This window comes from Gossypium arboreum, chromosome 4 (assembly GCF_025698485.1).
Source record: "Gossypium arboreum isolate Shixiya-1 chromosome 4, ASM2569848v2, whole genome shotgun sequence".
In the NCBI taxonomy this organism is placed as follows: domain Eukaryota; kingdom Viridiplantae; phylum Streptophyta; class Magnoliopsida; order Malvales; family Malvaceae; genus Gossypium; species Gossypium arboreum.
The window spans coordinates 98,597,288-98,613,961 of NC_069073.1; the positions used below are offsets into that span (position 1 = coordinate 98,597,288).

Genomic DNA, 16,674 nt, shown 5'->3' on the forward strand with positions numbered 1-16,674 from the left:
ACATGGAAATGAAATGAGATGACATGATTAATTATATTTGGTGGATTATATCTTGGTATGTGATTCTTAACATGTTATATATTGGTGCTATGAATTGTTCATGTTTAATCATTTCATATAGTTGGAATGATGAAACAAGAGAGGAATTTTAATTCTATGTTTTGTATGATTTGTAAATTAAATTGGCAGGTATGTAAAGTTATGTTTTATGAACATACTAAGCTTTACGTAAGCTTACTCTATTTAGTTTTCTTCTTTGTAGATTGTCGTCTTGCTGTTGATTGGAAAATTGTTGGAGATCACACTATCCGGCAACACTTTCGGTAGCTATTTGTTTATTTTTGTTTGATTATAAGTGGCATGCAAATCAGGTTTTAGTATGTTTACGTTAATGGGTATCTTGGTGATAAATTGTGTCATTTGAGATGTAAACATGTATTTGGTATTTTTGGTGACTTGAATTGGTAGCTTATCATTTGATGTCTATCTTGAAAAGTTGTTTTGATATGGTCATTTTGTTTGATACTTATTAGATTTTGGTTGGGTTATGTTAGCCTTTAAAACTTGGCTCTAATGGATAATTTTGCTATTTGGAAATTGTAGTCTAGATTATGATTGAATAAGCTTGATAAGTTAGTTATGTTTAGTTTATATGGTTAAAGTTTATATTTGAATTGTGGTGTCAATGAAGGCATACTGGTTAAACCTTTAGGATGTATTAATTGATGCTTATTTTACATGTTGAATTTTTATTTATATGCTTCTTTGAACAAGGTTTTATGTTGTGGAAATAATTGAACTCTTCAACTTATGATTTTTTATCATTTTTAAAAAATTATTGATAAAATGGACTAAGGTATTGATACCTGTAACACCCCTTACCCGTATCCGAAGCCGAAATAGGGTTCGAGGCATTAGCGGACTTACATCATAACATTTAAACACTTTCAAGTCATAAATCTTGCATACAATTTAAAACTTTTAGAAACTTAAAAAATTTTCATCTCTGCAGGGGTCACACGCCCGTGTACCAAGGCCATGTGTCACACACGATCGAGCACACAGGAGTGAAAATAGGCTTGGTTAAAGCCACATTTCTCACCCTCCATAAGCATACATAAACACCACACTCCATGCCATTTCAATACACACATAGGCAATCACAACATGTCAAATTCATATACAAATCAAGCCCTTATATCACAATCCAAATCACTACTCAAAACTCAACCTTAAATATATCCAAAGCAACATATCATTATCAATAATTTTTCCTATCTTCCTTATGCATTTTTCTCAATCTTTCATCACCTAAATCATGCTTCTTAAACATATCAATTCATCATTTATACTTCATACTAAGATATACCAGCACAAAAGCATTATATATACATCACATATATCATTTATCAAACACATACTTTAAGCCAACTTAAATGGCCAATACACATCAACATTTACAAACCAAATCACATGGCTAAAATCACCATTTAAATCATATCATCTTAACACTAGCCTATACATGCCATATATCCAAGCCCCAAAGTGTAAAAATACAGTAAGTTAATAAGCGGATAGTGTGATGCGATCTACATTGACTTCCAACCCAAGCAAACATCCAAGGCACTACAAAACATAGAAAAAACATAAAGTAAGCTTCACAGCTTAGTAAGTTTGTAATTCAAAGAAATAAAGCATATAACTTCAATTTATAAGCATAATCCATTTAAGTCAATCCAACAAGTCTTGGCCTTAGCCTAAACAACATTAGCTTTTAAATTATAAACATCACATGAACTAGCAAATTATCATAAAACATTATGAAATAAGTTTACATTACTTATGTGTATTTACATATCAAGCATATGGCTAAATATCTATAAATCATCCAAAACTCGTTATTTTTCATGCTTTCAATAGCAATTCAAATCTAAGAATTTGCCAATCTTTACCCTTTTCTCATAACCATTGAGCCATAATTTAAATGAATAAAATGGAGCATATCGCAATTCATTTTGACCCAAAAGTCTAACACATAATCATCAACCAAATTTATTATTCAATCACTATTGAAGTGATATAACATAATATATTACCAAACCATTAATCACATTATTATTACATATTCATTTCCACAATGATCATGAACTCACAATTTTCATGGATTCAATACTCAATTGAATTTCCGTACATACCTGTACCATCTCGTACCAATCTCATACTCAATCACATCTTTTATTTACATGTTGAACTATATGGAGTAATATTGGTTACTTGGGAATCTCGCACACTAAGTGCCAATACGTAGCCGAAGCTAACTCAATCACGCACACTAAGTGCCAATGCATAGCCGAAGCTATCTTGATCTCGCACACTAAGTGCCAATGCATAGTCAAAGCTATCCCGATCTTGCACACTAAGTGCCAATGCATAGCCGAAGCTATCTCAAATATTTCCATACAATTATACTCATCAACCATTCGACATAAAGCATTAAAACCCAATTATAATAATGCTTATTAACATACGAACTTACCTGACTAAGTTGTAGAGATACCAAAGTTCAGGGGTATTTTGGTAATTTTTCTATTTTCCTTGATTTTCCACCCAATCTTGATCTAAATTAATAATTTCATTCAATACATTAATTTAGACAATAAAACACTTCATTTCACACAATTTAGTCATTTTTACATTTTTACAAAATTACCCCTAAAGTTTTACTTTTATTCAATTTAGTCCCTGAGCCCAAAACATGCAAATTAACCATTTTTAACACAAAACCAAGCTATCTGAATATTCATAGTATCCAACACAGCCCATTTATGCAACAATTTCACATTAAATCCTTGTACTTTTATCAATTTGACAAATTAGTCCCAAATCAAAAAATTCATCAAAATCACTTAACAAATTACTTTTAAATATAAATCAACATTCCAAATTCATCATCTAACATCAAAAATCACAATATTCATCAATGTAAACTTTCAAAATCTTTAACAATTTTGAAATCGAAGTACGAGCTAGCTAGAATACGAAGCAACGATCTCAAAAACTTAAAAATTATTAAAAACCGAACACAAAACATACCTAAATCAATTCATGCAAGTGCCGAAACTAAGGAAGCTTCAATGGATTTATTTTTCTCCTCAATATTCAGCCAAGAGATACATTTGCATGGCCATTTTATGTTTGGTTTTTATTTATTACATTTTAATATACCATTTAGCTTTTTATCCTTTATAATAATACATAATTTCATATATGCCAAACCACCAATCTCCACTATCATAAAATAATGGTTTAATTAATAAATAGGGACTTCTACTTTAGTGTAACATAGCAAATAAACACTTAAATAATTAGAATGAAACTTTTGCATTTTACGTGATTTAGCCCTTTTTGCTTAATTAAATATCGAAACAATAAAATTTTTCAACGAAACTTTAATACTATCTTATTGCCACTCTGTAATTATTTATAAAAATATTTATGACTCGATTTATAGAAACGAGGTCCCGATACCTCATTTTCTAAACCCACTTGACCTTAGGGTCATACCACTTGAACTTAATAAATCGCTTATAAAACAAAAATCACAATATCAAAAACCTTTTTAAAATCACAATTAACTCGTAAATATTAAATATAATATTTATAAACCTACTCATCGGATTTTGTAGCCCGAAACCACTTTTTTGATGAACCCTAAAAACGGGCTATTACAATACTAGACCAAATGAACAGTTTCAAAAGTTACAGAATTCAATTTTGGTATTGATAATTTTACTCAGTATCGATATTTTTCTAATTTATACTGATACCATGAAAATAATATTGATACCTTGTTTTGGAAAAATGTCAAAATGGTATCGATAAATATTTTTGTAACACCCATAACCCGTATTCAACTCCAAAATAGGGTTATGAAGATTACCGAACTTACTATACTATTAAACACACATTTCACATACATTTTCAATATTCATATAATCATCATTCAACAACATACATATCATCCCTAGTATAAGCCTATGAGGCCTAGAACATGCATTTGGGGTGGTTCGAGACTAAACCAAGAACTCAGGAAATTTTTACCAAACTTAGAAAAAATTTTCAAACTACAGGGAACACAAGCCCATGTGTCTCACATGGCCAAAGACATGCCCGTGTCACAGGCCATGTGGACATTCGAAATGGGATCACATGGTCGTGTTCCTACCCGTTTCTGACCCCATGTAACTCTCTAACTTGGGTCACACGGCCAACACACACACCTGTATGACTAGCCTGTGTGCCCTAAAAATGGCCACACACACCCGTGTGTCAGGCCGTGTGCTAGGCCGTGCCAAACCTATAGGGTATACTGACTTATGCCACATGGCCAAGTTACACGCCCGTGTGCTCGGCCATGTGGAGTATACTGACTTGGTTTCTAATTCAACACCAAGGGACACATGGCCATGTAATCTGACAATCTGTCACACACAGCTGAGACACACGCCCGTGTCTCTGCCCGTGTGGCTAAAAATAAACTATTTACCAAGCCATTTTGCCACCCAATTTGTATACACCTACATAAAACCAAATGGCACCGAAACATAGCATAAATGGGCATCCAGTTCAAGCACAACCAAGACCAAAACATGCCAATTCAATACCAACAACTAACATACTCACAATATCATGTTTTTCCAATTCAAAGCATACAAGTTTCACAATTTCAAAACACTTAATTGGTCACTTTCAATTGTGCACTAATTTACCTAAAACCACATATCTTCATAACTCTTAATGCATTCATATGGTACCTCAATGTACCAATCCACAATAAGGCATACCCTAAGCAATTTGCTACCTTTTATGCTAAGTCTCAACAAGCCATTCAACAAGCAAGTATAAACTACATCAGCAAAGAGTATTAGTACATATATATATATACATCACCATATTTTCCAAAATAAGCCAACTCACATGACTATACACAAACAAAATATTTAACTTTTACAAGCCAACACAAATGGCCAAATACATAATAACATATACCAAAATGACCCAAAGTCCTTATACATGCCATGTGACCAAAACTTAATTTCAAAAGTACCAAGTGATAGTTGGATAGTATGATGAAGTCTCCAACGATCCCGAATTTGGGCTAGCTTTAAAATCACTATAAAACACAGAAAAACAAACGATGTAAGCTATAAAGCTTACTAAGCTCATATGAATTAATAAGCAAACTCTCCATTTATTCATAATTAAATAATATAAAAATAATATGCTACAAGACATTCAAATCAAAATGTTAACTTGTATTCAATCACAACTATAACCATGAACGTATAACTTCCACAAATTCGATGCTCACATAGTTTTCGTACATACCTGTACTGTTACATATATATTCTCACCATTTCATATCTTCAATATACCCGTTGAACCATTTGAAATATAAGTCGGATACTTGAAAGTCTCGCACCCTAAGTGCCAATATCATGGCCCGAAGCCAACTCAATGTAACCCCTAATGACATGTCATTTGTATCTTACTCTATTCCTCAGGTTCAACCGGGATTTCCAATGCCGAATCTTTGTCGAATGTTTCCGCAAGGTCATAATTCACAATTTAGGAAATATTAAGGTATTTAAAATACCATTAAAACAAAGCTTATTACATACGAACTTACCTCAGATGCAAAAACAGCAAAACGATTTGATTAATCCAAAACTTTGTTCTTTCCCCGATCTAAGTTTGTATTTCACTTTTCTTGATCTACATAATATAAAATTTAGCTTATTTATAATCTCTCTATTCAATTTAATCCAAAATACACTTTAAAGCCACTTTACACATTGGCCCCTAATATTTCATATTTTTACAATTTAGTCATTATTTCATAAAATCACAAATTCATACAATTCAACCAAAATCCATGCTAGCCAAATTTCAATTAGGTCCCTATCAGCCCATTTTTCATTTATTTCACAATTTAACCACCAAATTTCAACTTCACAAATTAATCCCTACTTGGACATTTTCCTAAAAATCACTTAACAAATGTTGTTTATCTAACAACAAGCATGCATTTTCTACAATTAAACATCAAAACACACATAGATTCATCAATGGAAAATCCCCAAACTTTTAACAATTTTGCAAAATAGTCCCTGGGCTAGTTAGATTAAGCTGCAACGATCTCAAAAACATAAAAATCATTAAAAACGAGACGAAAATCGTACCTAATGGAGCATAAATTCCTTGGACAAACTTCAACCCTGTCTACGGCTTTTTATTTCTTCAAATTTCGGTGGAAAGATGTTGTAAAGAAGATGATAGGATTTTTTATTTTATTATTACCAACCTTTAATTATTAAAGACCAAATTTAACCTTTTAATTAAATAACAAAAATCACTTAAAAGATGTCCATAAATGTCCACTTAAACAAATAATAGTTTAATTACCACATAAGGACCTCCACTTTAATATTCCATAGCTATTAGACACCTTTAACTATTAGAACATAACTTTTGCACTTTACGCGATTTAGTCTTTTTTATCAAATTAAACACTCAAACGATAAAATTTCTTAACGAAATTTTCACAACATCACATATTCATGCTTTAAACATTAAAATAATTATAAAATAATTATTTTGACTTTAGATTTGTGGTCCTAAAATTACTATTCCGATTTGACCAAAACCGCTATTACAATTTTGTACCGATACTTGTTATAAAATATCGATACTTATTTACTTGGTATCAATATTGATCCAAAGATTTAAAATTTTATAAGTTAGTTCATTTATTTGAACTCGAATAAAATTTTATATTAGTTTTAAGCTCGATATAGTTTTATTTTCATTCTTAATGTCTAACATTTGTATAATTATGTTTAGTTAATAATTAAATTGAATAAGATTACTCGAGTTTGTTTGTAGCATCTCATAACTTGAGTTTGGTGACCGAATTGCGTATGGAGTATTACAGCTAACCCATATATAAATCATTGAAGTATGTTTTGGCACGTGAAAATAGCATCTATATACATACAATTTTTATGGATTTTTTTAATTTTCACTTGATACGCTATATTCCGGTCTTGTCAATAGAGGTTAAACGTTGGCCATATTAATATGCTTTCTATGATTAGAAACCAATTTCAGCTGTACCATCAATTTAGAATAGTGATAAATTCTTGACCCATGCCATTAGGTAATTGTGATTCCGACCTTTGTTATTGGGGTAAAGGTGATCATAGCTTATAAAACGAGAAGTGTCATGTATAATTACATACACTTAGAAATTTCATTTCTTTTTTATTCATGTTTATGATATGAAATTTGACTTGCACTATGATGGATTACCTAAGATTTTTTCATACATGCTTGTAATCAAAACTTTAGCCTAAATAATTTTATGTTTGCTTAACCTGATCAATTGGAATATCTATTACTTACTGAGTAATTTGTACTCTCTTTTTTTTTATTTTTTTTTAAATTCGGATTTTGGTTGTGAACGTAAAATCTCCGAAGAGTGACATTCTTAAATTTAATGCATTGTCTTGAAAAGTTTTAGATGATAATACTTCTTCGATTTTCAAGACTAATAGATATCACTACTCAAGTTTTAATTTTTTATTAGAATTCTCTTAGCTTACTTTGTTTATTTCAAAACATACTTTTGAATTCCCAAATTGTATCAATGTTTATAAATTACAATTGGATATTCCTTAAAAAATTGTTTAGCTTGTTTGATTTTAGTTCCTTTTACTTGTAGCCTAGCATATTTATGAGATAGAATCTCACAGATGTGCGACGTTTGTTAAGTCTCGATTCAAGGAGTGACACTGAGAATAGCTTTAAAAATATGACTTTAAGGGGTGACACTAAGAATAACTTTAGAAATATGACTTTAATGCATAAGGATCCACTACTTGTAACTTGTTTATAACTCTTTTGCAATACCAACTTGTTTATATCTTTTGAAAAACTTGAGATTTACTTGTATTGACAAAATAAAAAACCTTTTGTAGCACTACAATTAGACTTATTAACTCATAGACAATCCCATTGACACTTGAACATATACTCCTATGTAACTCTATGAATCAAGAAAATTACAAAACAAGAAGAGTAGAAGAAACAAAGGAAGAGTGGAAAAAATATTTTCAACTTGTTGCTTCCCACTAGGAAGCATGGGAAAGAATTAATGGGGAAGTATGGGAGAAGCCATGGGAAGGTAGTTGAAGAAGGAATTATAGCAAATGGCTTATAGTATAAGATAATAATAGATCAAAAGACAAGGCAAGCTGACACAGGCCAGGCCAGCTAAGAGAACCAGAAGAATGCTGGAGCAGGAAGAGGGGGTGAAATGTGCGGATTAAAGGGGCAGTCCAATCAAATCATTGGGTTATTCATTCATACTTGCAGTTTAAGCTGTTCACTTGAAATATCATCTTAGTTTAATGATTTATTCATCCGTATATGAAGTTAACACTTATAAACTGTTCTAGCATATATTGTATTATATTCACAGTCCAAACTAGCTGTTGACATAGGGAAATAATACTTATAGTTTTACTTCTATGCTTCTACAAATACCCATTCCGCAGTTCCAACGAGAAAAAAGGGGGGAAATGGAAGAGGGAAAATGGAGTCAAATTTTCAGTAGTCCCACAATTTAATTAAGTCCTTTTTACTTACATTCAGTTTCTCACACCATGTCTGCAAAACTGTAGGAAGCTCTACTCGAATGATGTGCAGAATTGAGTGATTTATTGTCCCCCTTCGCCTTCAGACAAACGCGTACAGCATTTAAAGTCCTCAGGGGATGAACCCTTTGCTGTCCTTTTCAATCATCTCTGTGAATAACTTGAGAGAAAACAGAGTCATTTCCACTTGTCTTTGTCAATGTAACAAATAATGATCCGTATTTCTCTTTCCTTGTTCTGTTTTTTTCTAAGTTTTTTTTTAAAATTTATTATTCTTGCCGAAATTTTGGAATTAATTAACTTCTGAAGTTCATCCAATGCAATAAAAAAAATGAATATAAGGATATTTTCAAGCTAAAAGAGAGTATTTAAACTATTGGTTTGGTCGGTAAGATATGGAGCCAAACAAATCTTAAGTATGGAATGTTTGAAACTACGAATCGCTGGCTGGGGTGTTAAGGATCATTGTACAATTCCATATAACCACTTCCATCCTCTTCGCTTTACTTTTTTTTTTAACTCCCCTTAAATCCCTGGCAAAGACTTGGGTTGTTTGTCTCCAGCAATTCCTTGTTTTGCCCATTACATGCATGCACAGACAGACAAGGGTCCAGAGATACGCAAAAGCTTATCCCGAATCCAGCTGCAGAACATAGCCCAGAAGAGAGTAGAATAATAGTTCATGAATTAGATGTATATATAATATCTCCTTCAATGATAAAACAAAGGGTCTATACTCCATACAGTTACTGAGATTTAAATCTCACCTATATGAATCAATGAAAAAGATCCATATAAAGCTCTCTTTTTTCACTCTTTTGACAGTCTGGGCCTGAGGCAAGCTGGTGTATATTTAATATCCATTAATACTACTAACATTTACAATATATAATATGTATGTCAACAAACTGAAAGTGGAGAATCACACTCTGCCCAAGAAGCTTATCCTATCCCTCTTTCATATCTTATCTTTTCCCACTCTCAACTTGTGGGGTCTTAACATCGAGAACTTCGAAAGATCACACCGATCAAGCACCATCCTTTCTCACTCAGAGTTCATGTCTGACCTTACAAGCAATAATTTTCTTATACCCTTTTTTATATAATGACATGCATGTTCGTACACTTTCGTATCAAGACACCAACTGCTATAAAAATGGCTACACCATCTCAATATCCATACATTTCAGCTTAAGAAATAAATAACATCACTAAACCTCCTACCAAGACTTCGACCAACCCAAGCTCATAACCTCTTAGGCCTTAGTTACATATCATGTCAACCAATTAATGCTCCCCCCAAAAGCTCTCTCTCTCTCCCTCTCTCTCTTTCTACTGCTATATAATCCTTTCTTTCAGTTCCATCTGTTTCACTACCCAAATCTCCATTTCAGATTACATGTGCAAGTTCCTTTCCCCCATCTACTCTCTGTCTATGTTGGCATATTGCTAGACAATGAAGGGGAAATTTCTAAAGGCATGCATTACCAAATGGAGGAAGATGGGGAATAGAGTCATACCTTGTGGCAGTTGCGAATACTGTTATGAGTGGGCAAAGTGGCCTAATACCAAGAATGAAGAGAGTTCAATCCCGAGAGATGTGCCAAAGGGTCACTTGGTAGTATATGTTGGTGAAAACTATAAGAGGTTTGTAATTAAACTTACCTTGCTCAAGCACCCACTGTTCAAGGCATTGCTAGATCAAGCTCAGGATGAATATGATTTTACCACAGACCCCAAACTCTGCATTCCTTGTGATGAAAGCCTTTTCCTCGAAGTTGTTCGATGCGCTAGCTCTCCTCAAGATTGAACACTCTCCCGGTGTCTAAAGGATTTTATGCTAGAAACTTGATTGATTCACGGGGTTTCAGTCTAATAAGAACGCTAATCTATAGTATACTGAGTAGATCGTTGTAACATTTTTTTTGTAGCATATAAATGTAACTCCACTGAAAAAGTATTTGACTTCCTGTTTGCCTATTTTAAGTTCTGGTTCTAAGGGCCTCAACCTCTCAAGGCATATGAAAGCTCGTGTGCCTAAATGGAACCCAATTAAACACACAGTACGATACCATATCAACACCAAACCCCTACCAGCTCCGGAATCCACTTTACATTGGAACTTGAAAGAACAGCTAATTGAGGTACAAAACGTATGTGTAGATGCGGGTATATGTTAAACGTATGTTTAATTTTTTTTCAAGTCTCTTTCTCTACATCCATATCCAAATGTCTGCTGGACATGGTTGTCAATATTTCATACAAAATAAAGAAAAATATAGTATAAAGCTATAAGATTAGAATTATATTACTATCAATGAAAATTGCCCTAGAGACCGGGGAAGCAGGCTCCTTAATCTCATCGAGCCCGTCTCAAGGGCAGTGTCCATGATACTTACCTGTAACAGTAAAGCATGGTTCAACTAGCAGATGCACGCAAAAAGCGGGTAACTAACGAGGAAGAATCAGACATTCTAGGTTTAGCTAAGATTATCGAACTGTGTTCTTCAAGATTCATCTAGAAATTCAGGAACAAATGCTGCAAGAAGAATGAACAGAACTTTAGACGTCAAGTGTCTGAATCAAATTATGACACTAGATTAGCAAGCAGTGACCTTGAAACACGGAAAAGAATCGAATCCCAAGCATTTGCACTGTGTTAGCATGGGATGTTGTCAAATGCATGACGATAGAAAGGTTACAAGTCAAAAGGTGGGAAAGCTATGGTTCCTTAGCACTGAGAAACGCTGTATGCAGGTTCAACGCCAAAGAATTTCTTCAGCTTGGAACCTCCAAAGTAAAACCAGAGAAGTTGCGAAAAGATAGAACCTCTAGTATATTGAGCTACGAATAATACACCAATCGACACACAGTAGAATCTTGTAACATATCATATTCTTTGCTCATTAGCATCGTAAGTCTAAACTGTCTACAACAATGAGAATAGATATATAAACTCAGTCTTCGCATAACAATAATACTTGCCAACAAATATAGACAGAAACAAGGACCAAAGGAAACTTGGTTACAAATCACAGCAGAGCATACTACAAGAATCTACAGAGTATGACAAAATATTACAGACTATAATGTATTGAATCTGAAAACTATAAAAAATTTGATGATGATGATAACAACAACAAAACTCAGTCAGAAAACTTTGCGGCACCTTAATAGAAAATGCTTATTATAAGATCTTGTTCCATACGAAAAACAAGATACAGCCATCCACATTTTCCACCAACATGGAGTAAATGTATTTCAAAGCCACAACCCAAAAGTTTCTTTTAAGACAAAAAACCAGCTTCGTTGAACCTGTCCAACTACATGGGCAAAACGGCCGCTTCATTCCTGAAGCTACCCAATAACAACATTGGAATAACAAAATCCAGTTTGAGGATAATGTTGACAATTTAATTTTATATAACACCATTTTGGTGATTTGAACCCTGTAAAGATATAAGAGGGCAACCATCCTTAAAGTCTCTTATAAACTAACATAAACACCCTCAAATCCCAATTCACCATGACAACTTGTTGAACTTAGACTACACTCCGCAAATTACCAACAATTACAAGCGATGTAAAAACAAGAAAAGACTCCTACAATGCAAAAACAGAAAATCATAACATCACATATAAACAGTCTAAGGACAACAGCACTAGCAGTATTTGAAGCATGAGAAATTATTACCATTCTCATATACCAGCAAGGAACAAGTACTGCAAGGCAGTAAGAAACAACTGATGGCAACAGAATATACACACAGAAGCTTTGTAGTGGAAAATATACACAAGTATATATTGTGTTCCCTCATAAAAAAGTACATGCAATGCATTGGCAGGTTCTTAGACCGAAACTATGGCAGTATTGCATCATTAGCTCTGCAAAAACAGGAAGACTCGAAGCATTGAAAATGTTGCCGATATCTTCAGGCATCTTCAGTGTCAGAATCGAAAATTATAGCAGCAAATGAAAATTTCCCCCATTTTTTCCGATTGAATTTTCATCCAAGTCCATCAATCAAAGCCTCCAATTCTCTCCTCCCATACCTCCTACCTTCTGTATTAGCTTCCCTAGACTTCACCACAAAGTAAAATATCAACCAAGCTACCATGAAATACAACTCCAGAGCTGCCTGAATAACCGTGGCAAAAAATTCTCCCCCTATACGAGTCAAAATCAATCTTGCCAACGACCCACCTAAGATAGCTTCATAACACTGAATCTGTATCCCTTGGTTCAAAAGTGTTGACATCAGATAACAACCTTCTTTAATAATTTCTCTCCCGGTTCTCCTTGAATCCACAACGGCTACCCAAGCAGCTAATGAGAATGCAAATGAAACCAAAGTATCCACCAGAAACCACGTAAACAAAAACCCTGAAATCTCCTTCTCATAACCCCTAATCCATGGTGACATAACCGAAAAAGGCATCAACTTTAACCTGACAAAAAGCTTAAAAAACGAGTAGTGATCCTCAATTTCTCCGAAATACCACAATCCAAGAAGCTGAGTCACCGCGTCTCTTACCGCCCATTTTATTAGAACGAACCCAGTGAGTCTTTTCAAACCCATTTTAGACCCACCCCAAAAAGCCCCAAAAAAGGAAACAAATCTTCCAATCAAGTCATTAACAATTGTAACAAAAAGAACACCAAAAATCAAAGAGTAAATCGCCGTAAATCCTAGAATTACCCATCCATACGCCGCGGATAGAAAGCTGACGATAAAGAAAAGCACCGCTGCGTCTCGACGCCCCAATTCAAATCCTTTATAAACAAACTGAAAATCCACAATCTTTTCTTCTTGCTGGTCCCTTTCATTGTTTTCGTAGTCAAATGAGATTGTCTTGAATTTGACTCCGTAACGAACAATTTCCGGCAGCAGAATACCGTTATCCGCAACGAAATGCGAAAACCCTAATTTGGTATCGAAGTTTGAAAGTATCAACGGCGTGCCATTAAGGGGGCGGTTAGATAAAGAAGCGAACGGGGAGCGGTGGCGGAGGTCATCGTCGGAAGAGAATAAGTCATTATCAAGAGCGCCGACGCGCGTGAGGTGGAGGAAAGGACGGCGTGCGTGGCGACGGGTTGGTTGGAAACGCGCGTGCGGATGGGACGGGTGGAGGTCGAGGCGAGAAAGGAGGGATTTGAAAGAAGGATCACGGTCAATAAAGGAATTGAGGAGAAAGGAACCGGATTCAACTAAAGAACGAAAAGAGAGGAGAAGGAAAGAAAGGAAGATGAACGTGAAAGGGTGGGCGGTAAAATGCACGGCAGTCTTTTTGAGGATCTGCGATGTGGACCGTAGCTGGCCGAACCGGTGGTAGTGATGGTGATCGGTCATGGCGGTTGTCTTGTCTCTTTCGGGTTCAGATTTCTGGGGCGTGAATGAGGGGCAAGGCCATTGTTTCTCTTTTTTTCTTTTTCTATTTCAGATTTTTTTTTGGTCTAAATTTGCTATCAGTCCTCCTATTTTTTACATTTTAAAATTAATCTCTCCACTTTTTTGAGCAAATCTCTCTATTTTTAATTCACGAATTTAGTCACTATTGTATTGTTTAATAACTTAAATTGAAATGATAACACTGAACTTTGTTTTTTTTTATAAAAATAATATAAAATTATTTATTTATTTATTTATAAAAATTTCAAAAATTATTTATGAAAATAGGGTGTTTGTTATCGTGATCGTCGATGTTGCCTGATACACTGACGACACCATCTCACTTTTCAACCAATCATTTGACAATTATTAGACTTTTAAAAAAAAAAAATTTGGTGTCTTTATTATGTTAGGTGGCACCCGTATGTATATCTGAAAATAGCTCTGAAATTATAGGTATACATGGTGAAAAAAAAATTTTAATGGTGTCGATGGTGAGTTAGGTGGCACTGCTTATATTTAAAAAAAAAAACACACATGTTAGGAAAAAAAAGTTGAAATGAAAAATATATATTTTAATTACTGTTATCGGTGTGTCAAACGGCACTAATTTATTTAAAAAAAATATGTTGTCAATGAAAAAATAATAAAAAAACCAAAAAAATTATTTGTATTACTATCTCCTGACAAGTCGACGACACCGGTTTAAAAATCTGGGTCACGCGACATTGTTAGGCGAAACCGCCTAGTATATAACCCCCCATCCCTCGGCTAAAATTTTGTTTCTTTTGAAGAGAACAAAAAATAAATTTGTGTTTAGTAAAAAAGGAAAAAAAAAAGCTAAAAAATTGTTTAGCAATATTGGAGAAAAAAATTGGTTTAACAAACCAGAAAAGAAAAGAAAAAAGCTCTTTAGAAATCAACATATTTATTTTTCATTTTAGACTTCAAAAGTAAAGTTCGAATTTATAAAGTTAGTTTGTAATTATTTATATTTGATTATATTTTATAGTGATAATTAGTAATATGAGATGCAAGTTATATTTTTGATAAAAGTGTTTTTGTTGCTAATTTTGTTAATAGGGCTATTTTTTAATAGAAGCTAATATTTATTTATTTTAATTTATTTTCTGATTAACTATCTAAGATGAATAATTAATTCTTTGTACACGTTCATTTTGAGGAGTAATTTTACAAACAACAATTGATTGTATATTTGAATCTCGTTGGTAAATAGGAATGAGGTTTAATAAGAATGTAAAGTCGATGATATGAAACAAAATATTAGTGCAGAAATTACTCGATGTTGTGGGAGGATGATGTCCAAACTTGTAACAGCCCGTTTTTGGTCAAATCAGAGCAGTGGTTTTGGGACCAAAAATTCAAGGTCAAAATATTTATTTTATTATTATTTTAATGTTTACAGTATGATACTATGTTGGTGTGAAAATTTCGTTAAGAAATTTTATCGTTTGATTGGTCAATTTTATAAAAAGGACTAAATCGCGTAAAATGCAAAAGTGATGTTCTATTAACTAGAGGTGTTTAATAGCTATAGAACCTTAAAGTGAAGGTCCTTAAGTGGTAATTAGCCCATTAAGGAGTTAGTGGAAAGTAATGGCTTGGTATAATGGAAATTATTAAAGATTTTTAAGGTTTTTGGTGTAAATTAGTAATTAAAGGTAAATATAATAAAACAAATGAAATTTTATTCTTTCATTCATCTTCCTCACCGAAAAATACAACCTAAATAGCCATGGGAGAAGCTTTACATTCGGCCAAGACATTTATGCTCAATTAGGTATGGCTTTTGTCCTGTTTTTAATGATTTCTACACTTTTGAGATCGTTGCAACTAGTACTAGCTAGCCTAGGAACTATTTGCAAAACTACTAAAGAATTAGAAAGTTTCCATTGATGAATAAGCATTTTTTTTTATTATTGATGATAGATTATGAAAGTTTAATGATAGATATACAAGTTTTATTAAGTGGTTTTTAGTAAAAATGCAAATTAGGGGCTAATTTATGAAATGTGTAAATTTAGGGGATTAAAATATGAAATAAATGAAAAATATAGGCTGTTAGGTACCTAATTGAATTTCGGCTAGCATGGGTTAGCCTTTAATTTCATGAATTTGTGATTTTGTGTAATAAGGACTAAATTGTAAAAATGTGAAAGTTTAGGGGCAAATATGTAAACTAGCCCTAATGTGTGTTTTAGACTAAATTGAATAAATAGTTGATTTTGATTATTATAGATCAAGAAAAGAGGAATTCAGACTTAGATCGAGGAAAAAGTAAAGTAATTAAATAGTCGGTCCGTTCCGTTATTTCCGTACACAAGGTAAGTTCGTTTAATTGAATTTGAATGTGTAATTATTAAATTGACGGATGATATTGAGACTTTATTTATTCTATGGCTAAATGTGATGATTTTGATTTAAATGTACGGTTTAAGTCGACGAGATACTGAATAAGACTATAGCTAGGCTATGGCAATTGGATGACAAGACCATAATCGGGTTATGACAAGACCACGGCAGGGCCTTGGCAATGTTTGTGTAAG

General features: G+C 33.3%; 2 protein-coding genes across 2 annotated transcripts; one reads left to right on the plus strand and one right to left on the minus strand.

Annotated features, from left to right (window-relative positions):
* Positions 1–9,721: 9,721 nt before the first annotated feature.
* On the plus strand, positions 9,722–10,684 carry LOC108470016 (indole-3-acetic acid-induced protein ARG7). The gene has a single exon (XM_017771192.2). The coding sequence runs from the start codon at positions 10,174–10,176 to the stop codon at positions 10,525–10,527; it is 354 nt and encodes a 117-aa protein (XP_017626681.1). The 5' UTR covers positions 9,722–10,173; the 3' UTR covers positions 10,528–10,684.
* Positions 10,685–12,129: 1,445 nt separating this feature from the next.
* On the minus strand, positions 12,130–14,224 carry LOC108470015 (uncharacterized). The gene has a single exon (XM_017771190.2). It carries the CDS (start codon positions 14,066–14,068, stop codon positions 12,725–12,727), a length of 1,344 nt encoding a protein of 447 aa, XP_017626679.1. The 5' UTR covers positions 14,069–14,224; the 3' UTR covers positions 12,130–12,724.
* Between the last annotated feature and the right edge of the window lie 2,450 nt (positions 14,225–16,674).

What these genes read in the sequence shown, in the direction of transcription:
- LOC108470016 (XM_017771192.2), top strand. Translation starts at nt 10,174, where the DNA reads ATGAAGGGGAAATTTCTAAAGGCATGCATTACCAAATGGAGGAAGATG.
- LOC108470015 (XM_017771190.2), bottom strand. Translation starts at nt 14,068, where the DNA reads ATGACCGATCACCATCACTACCACCGGTTCGGCCAGCTACGGTCCACA.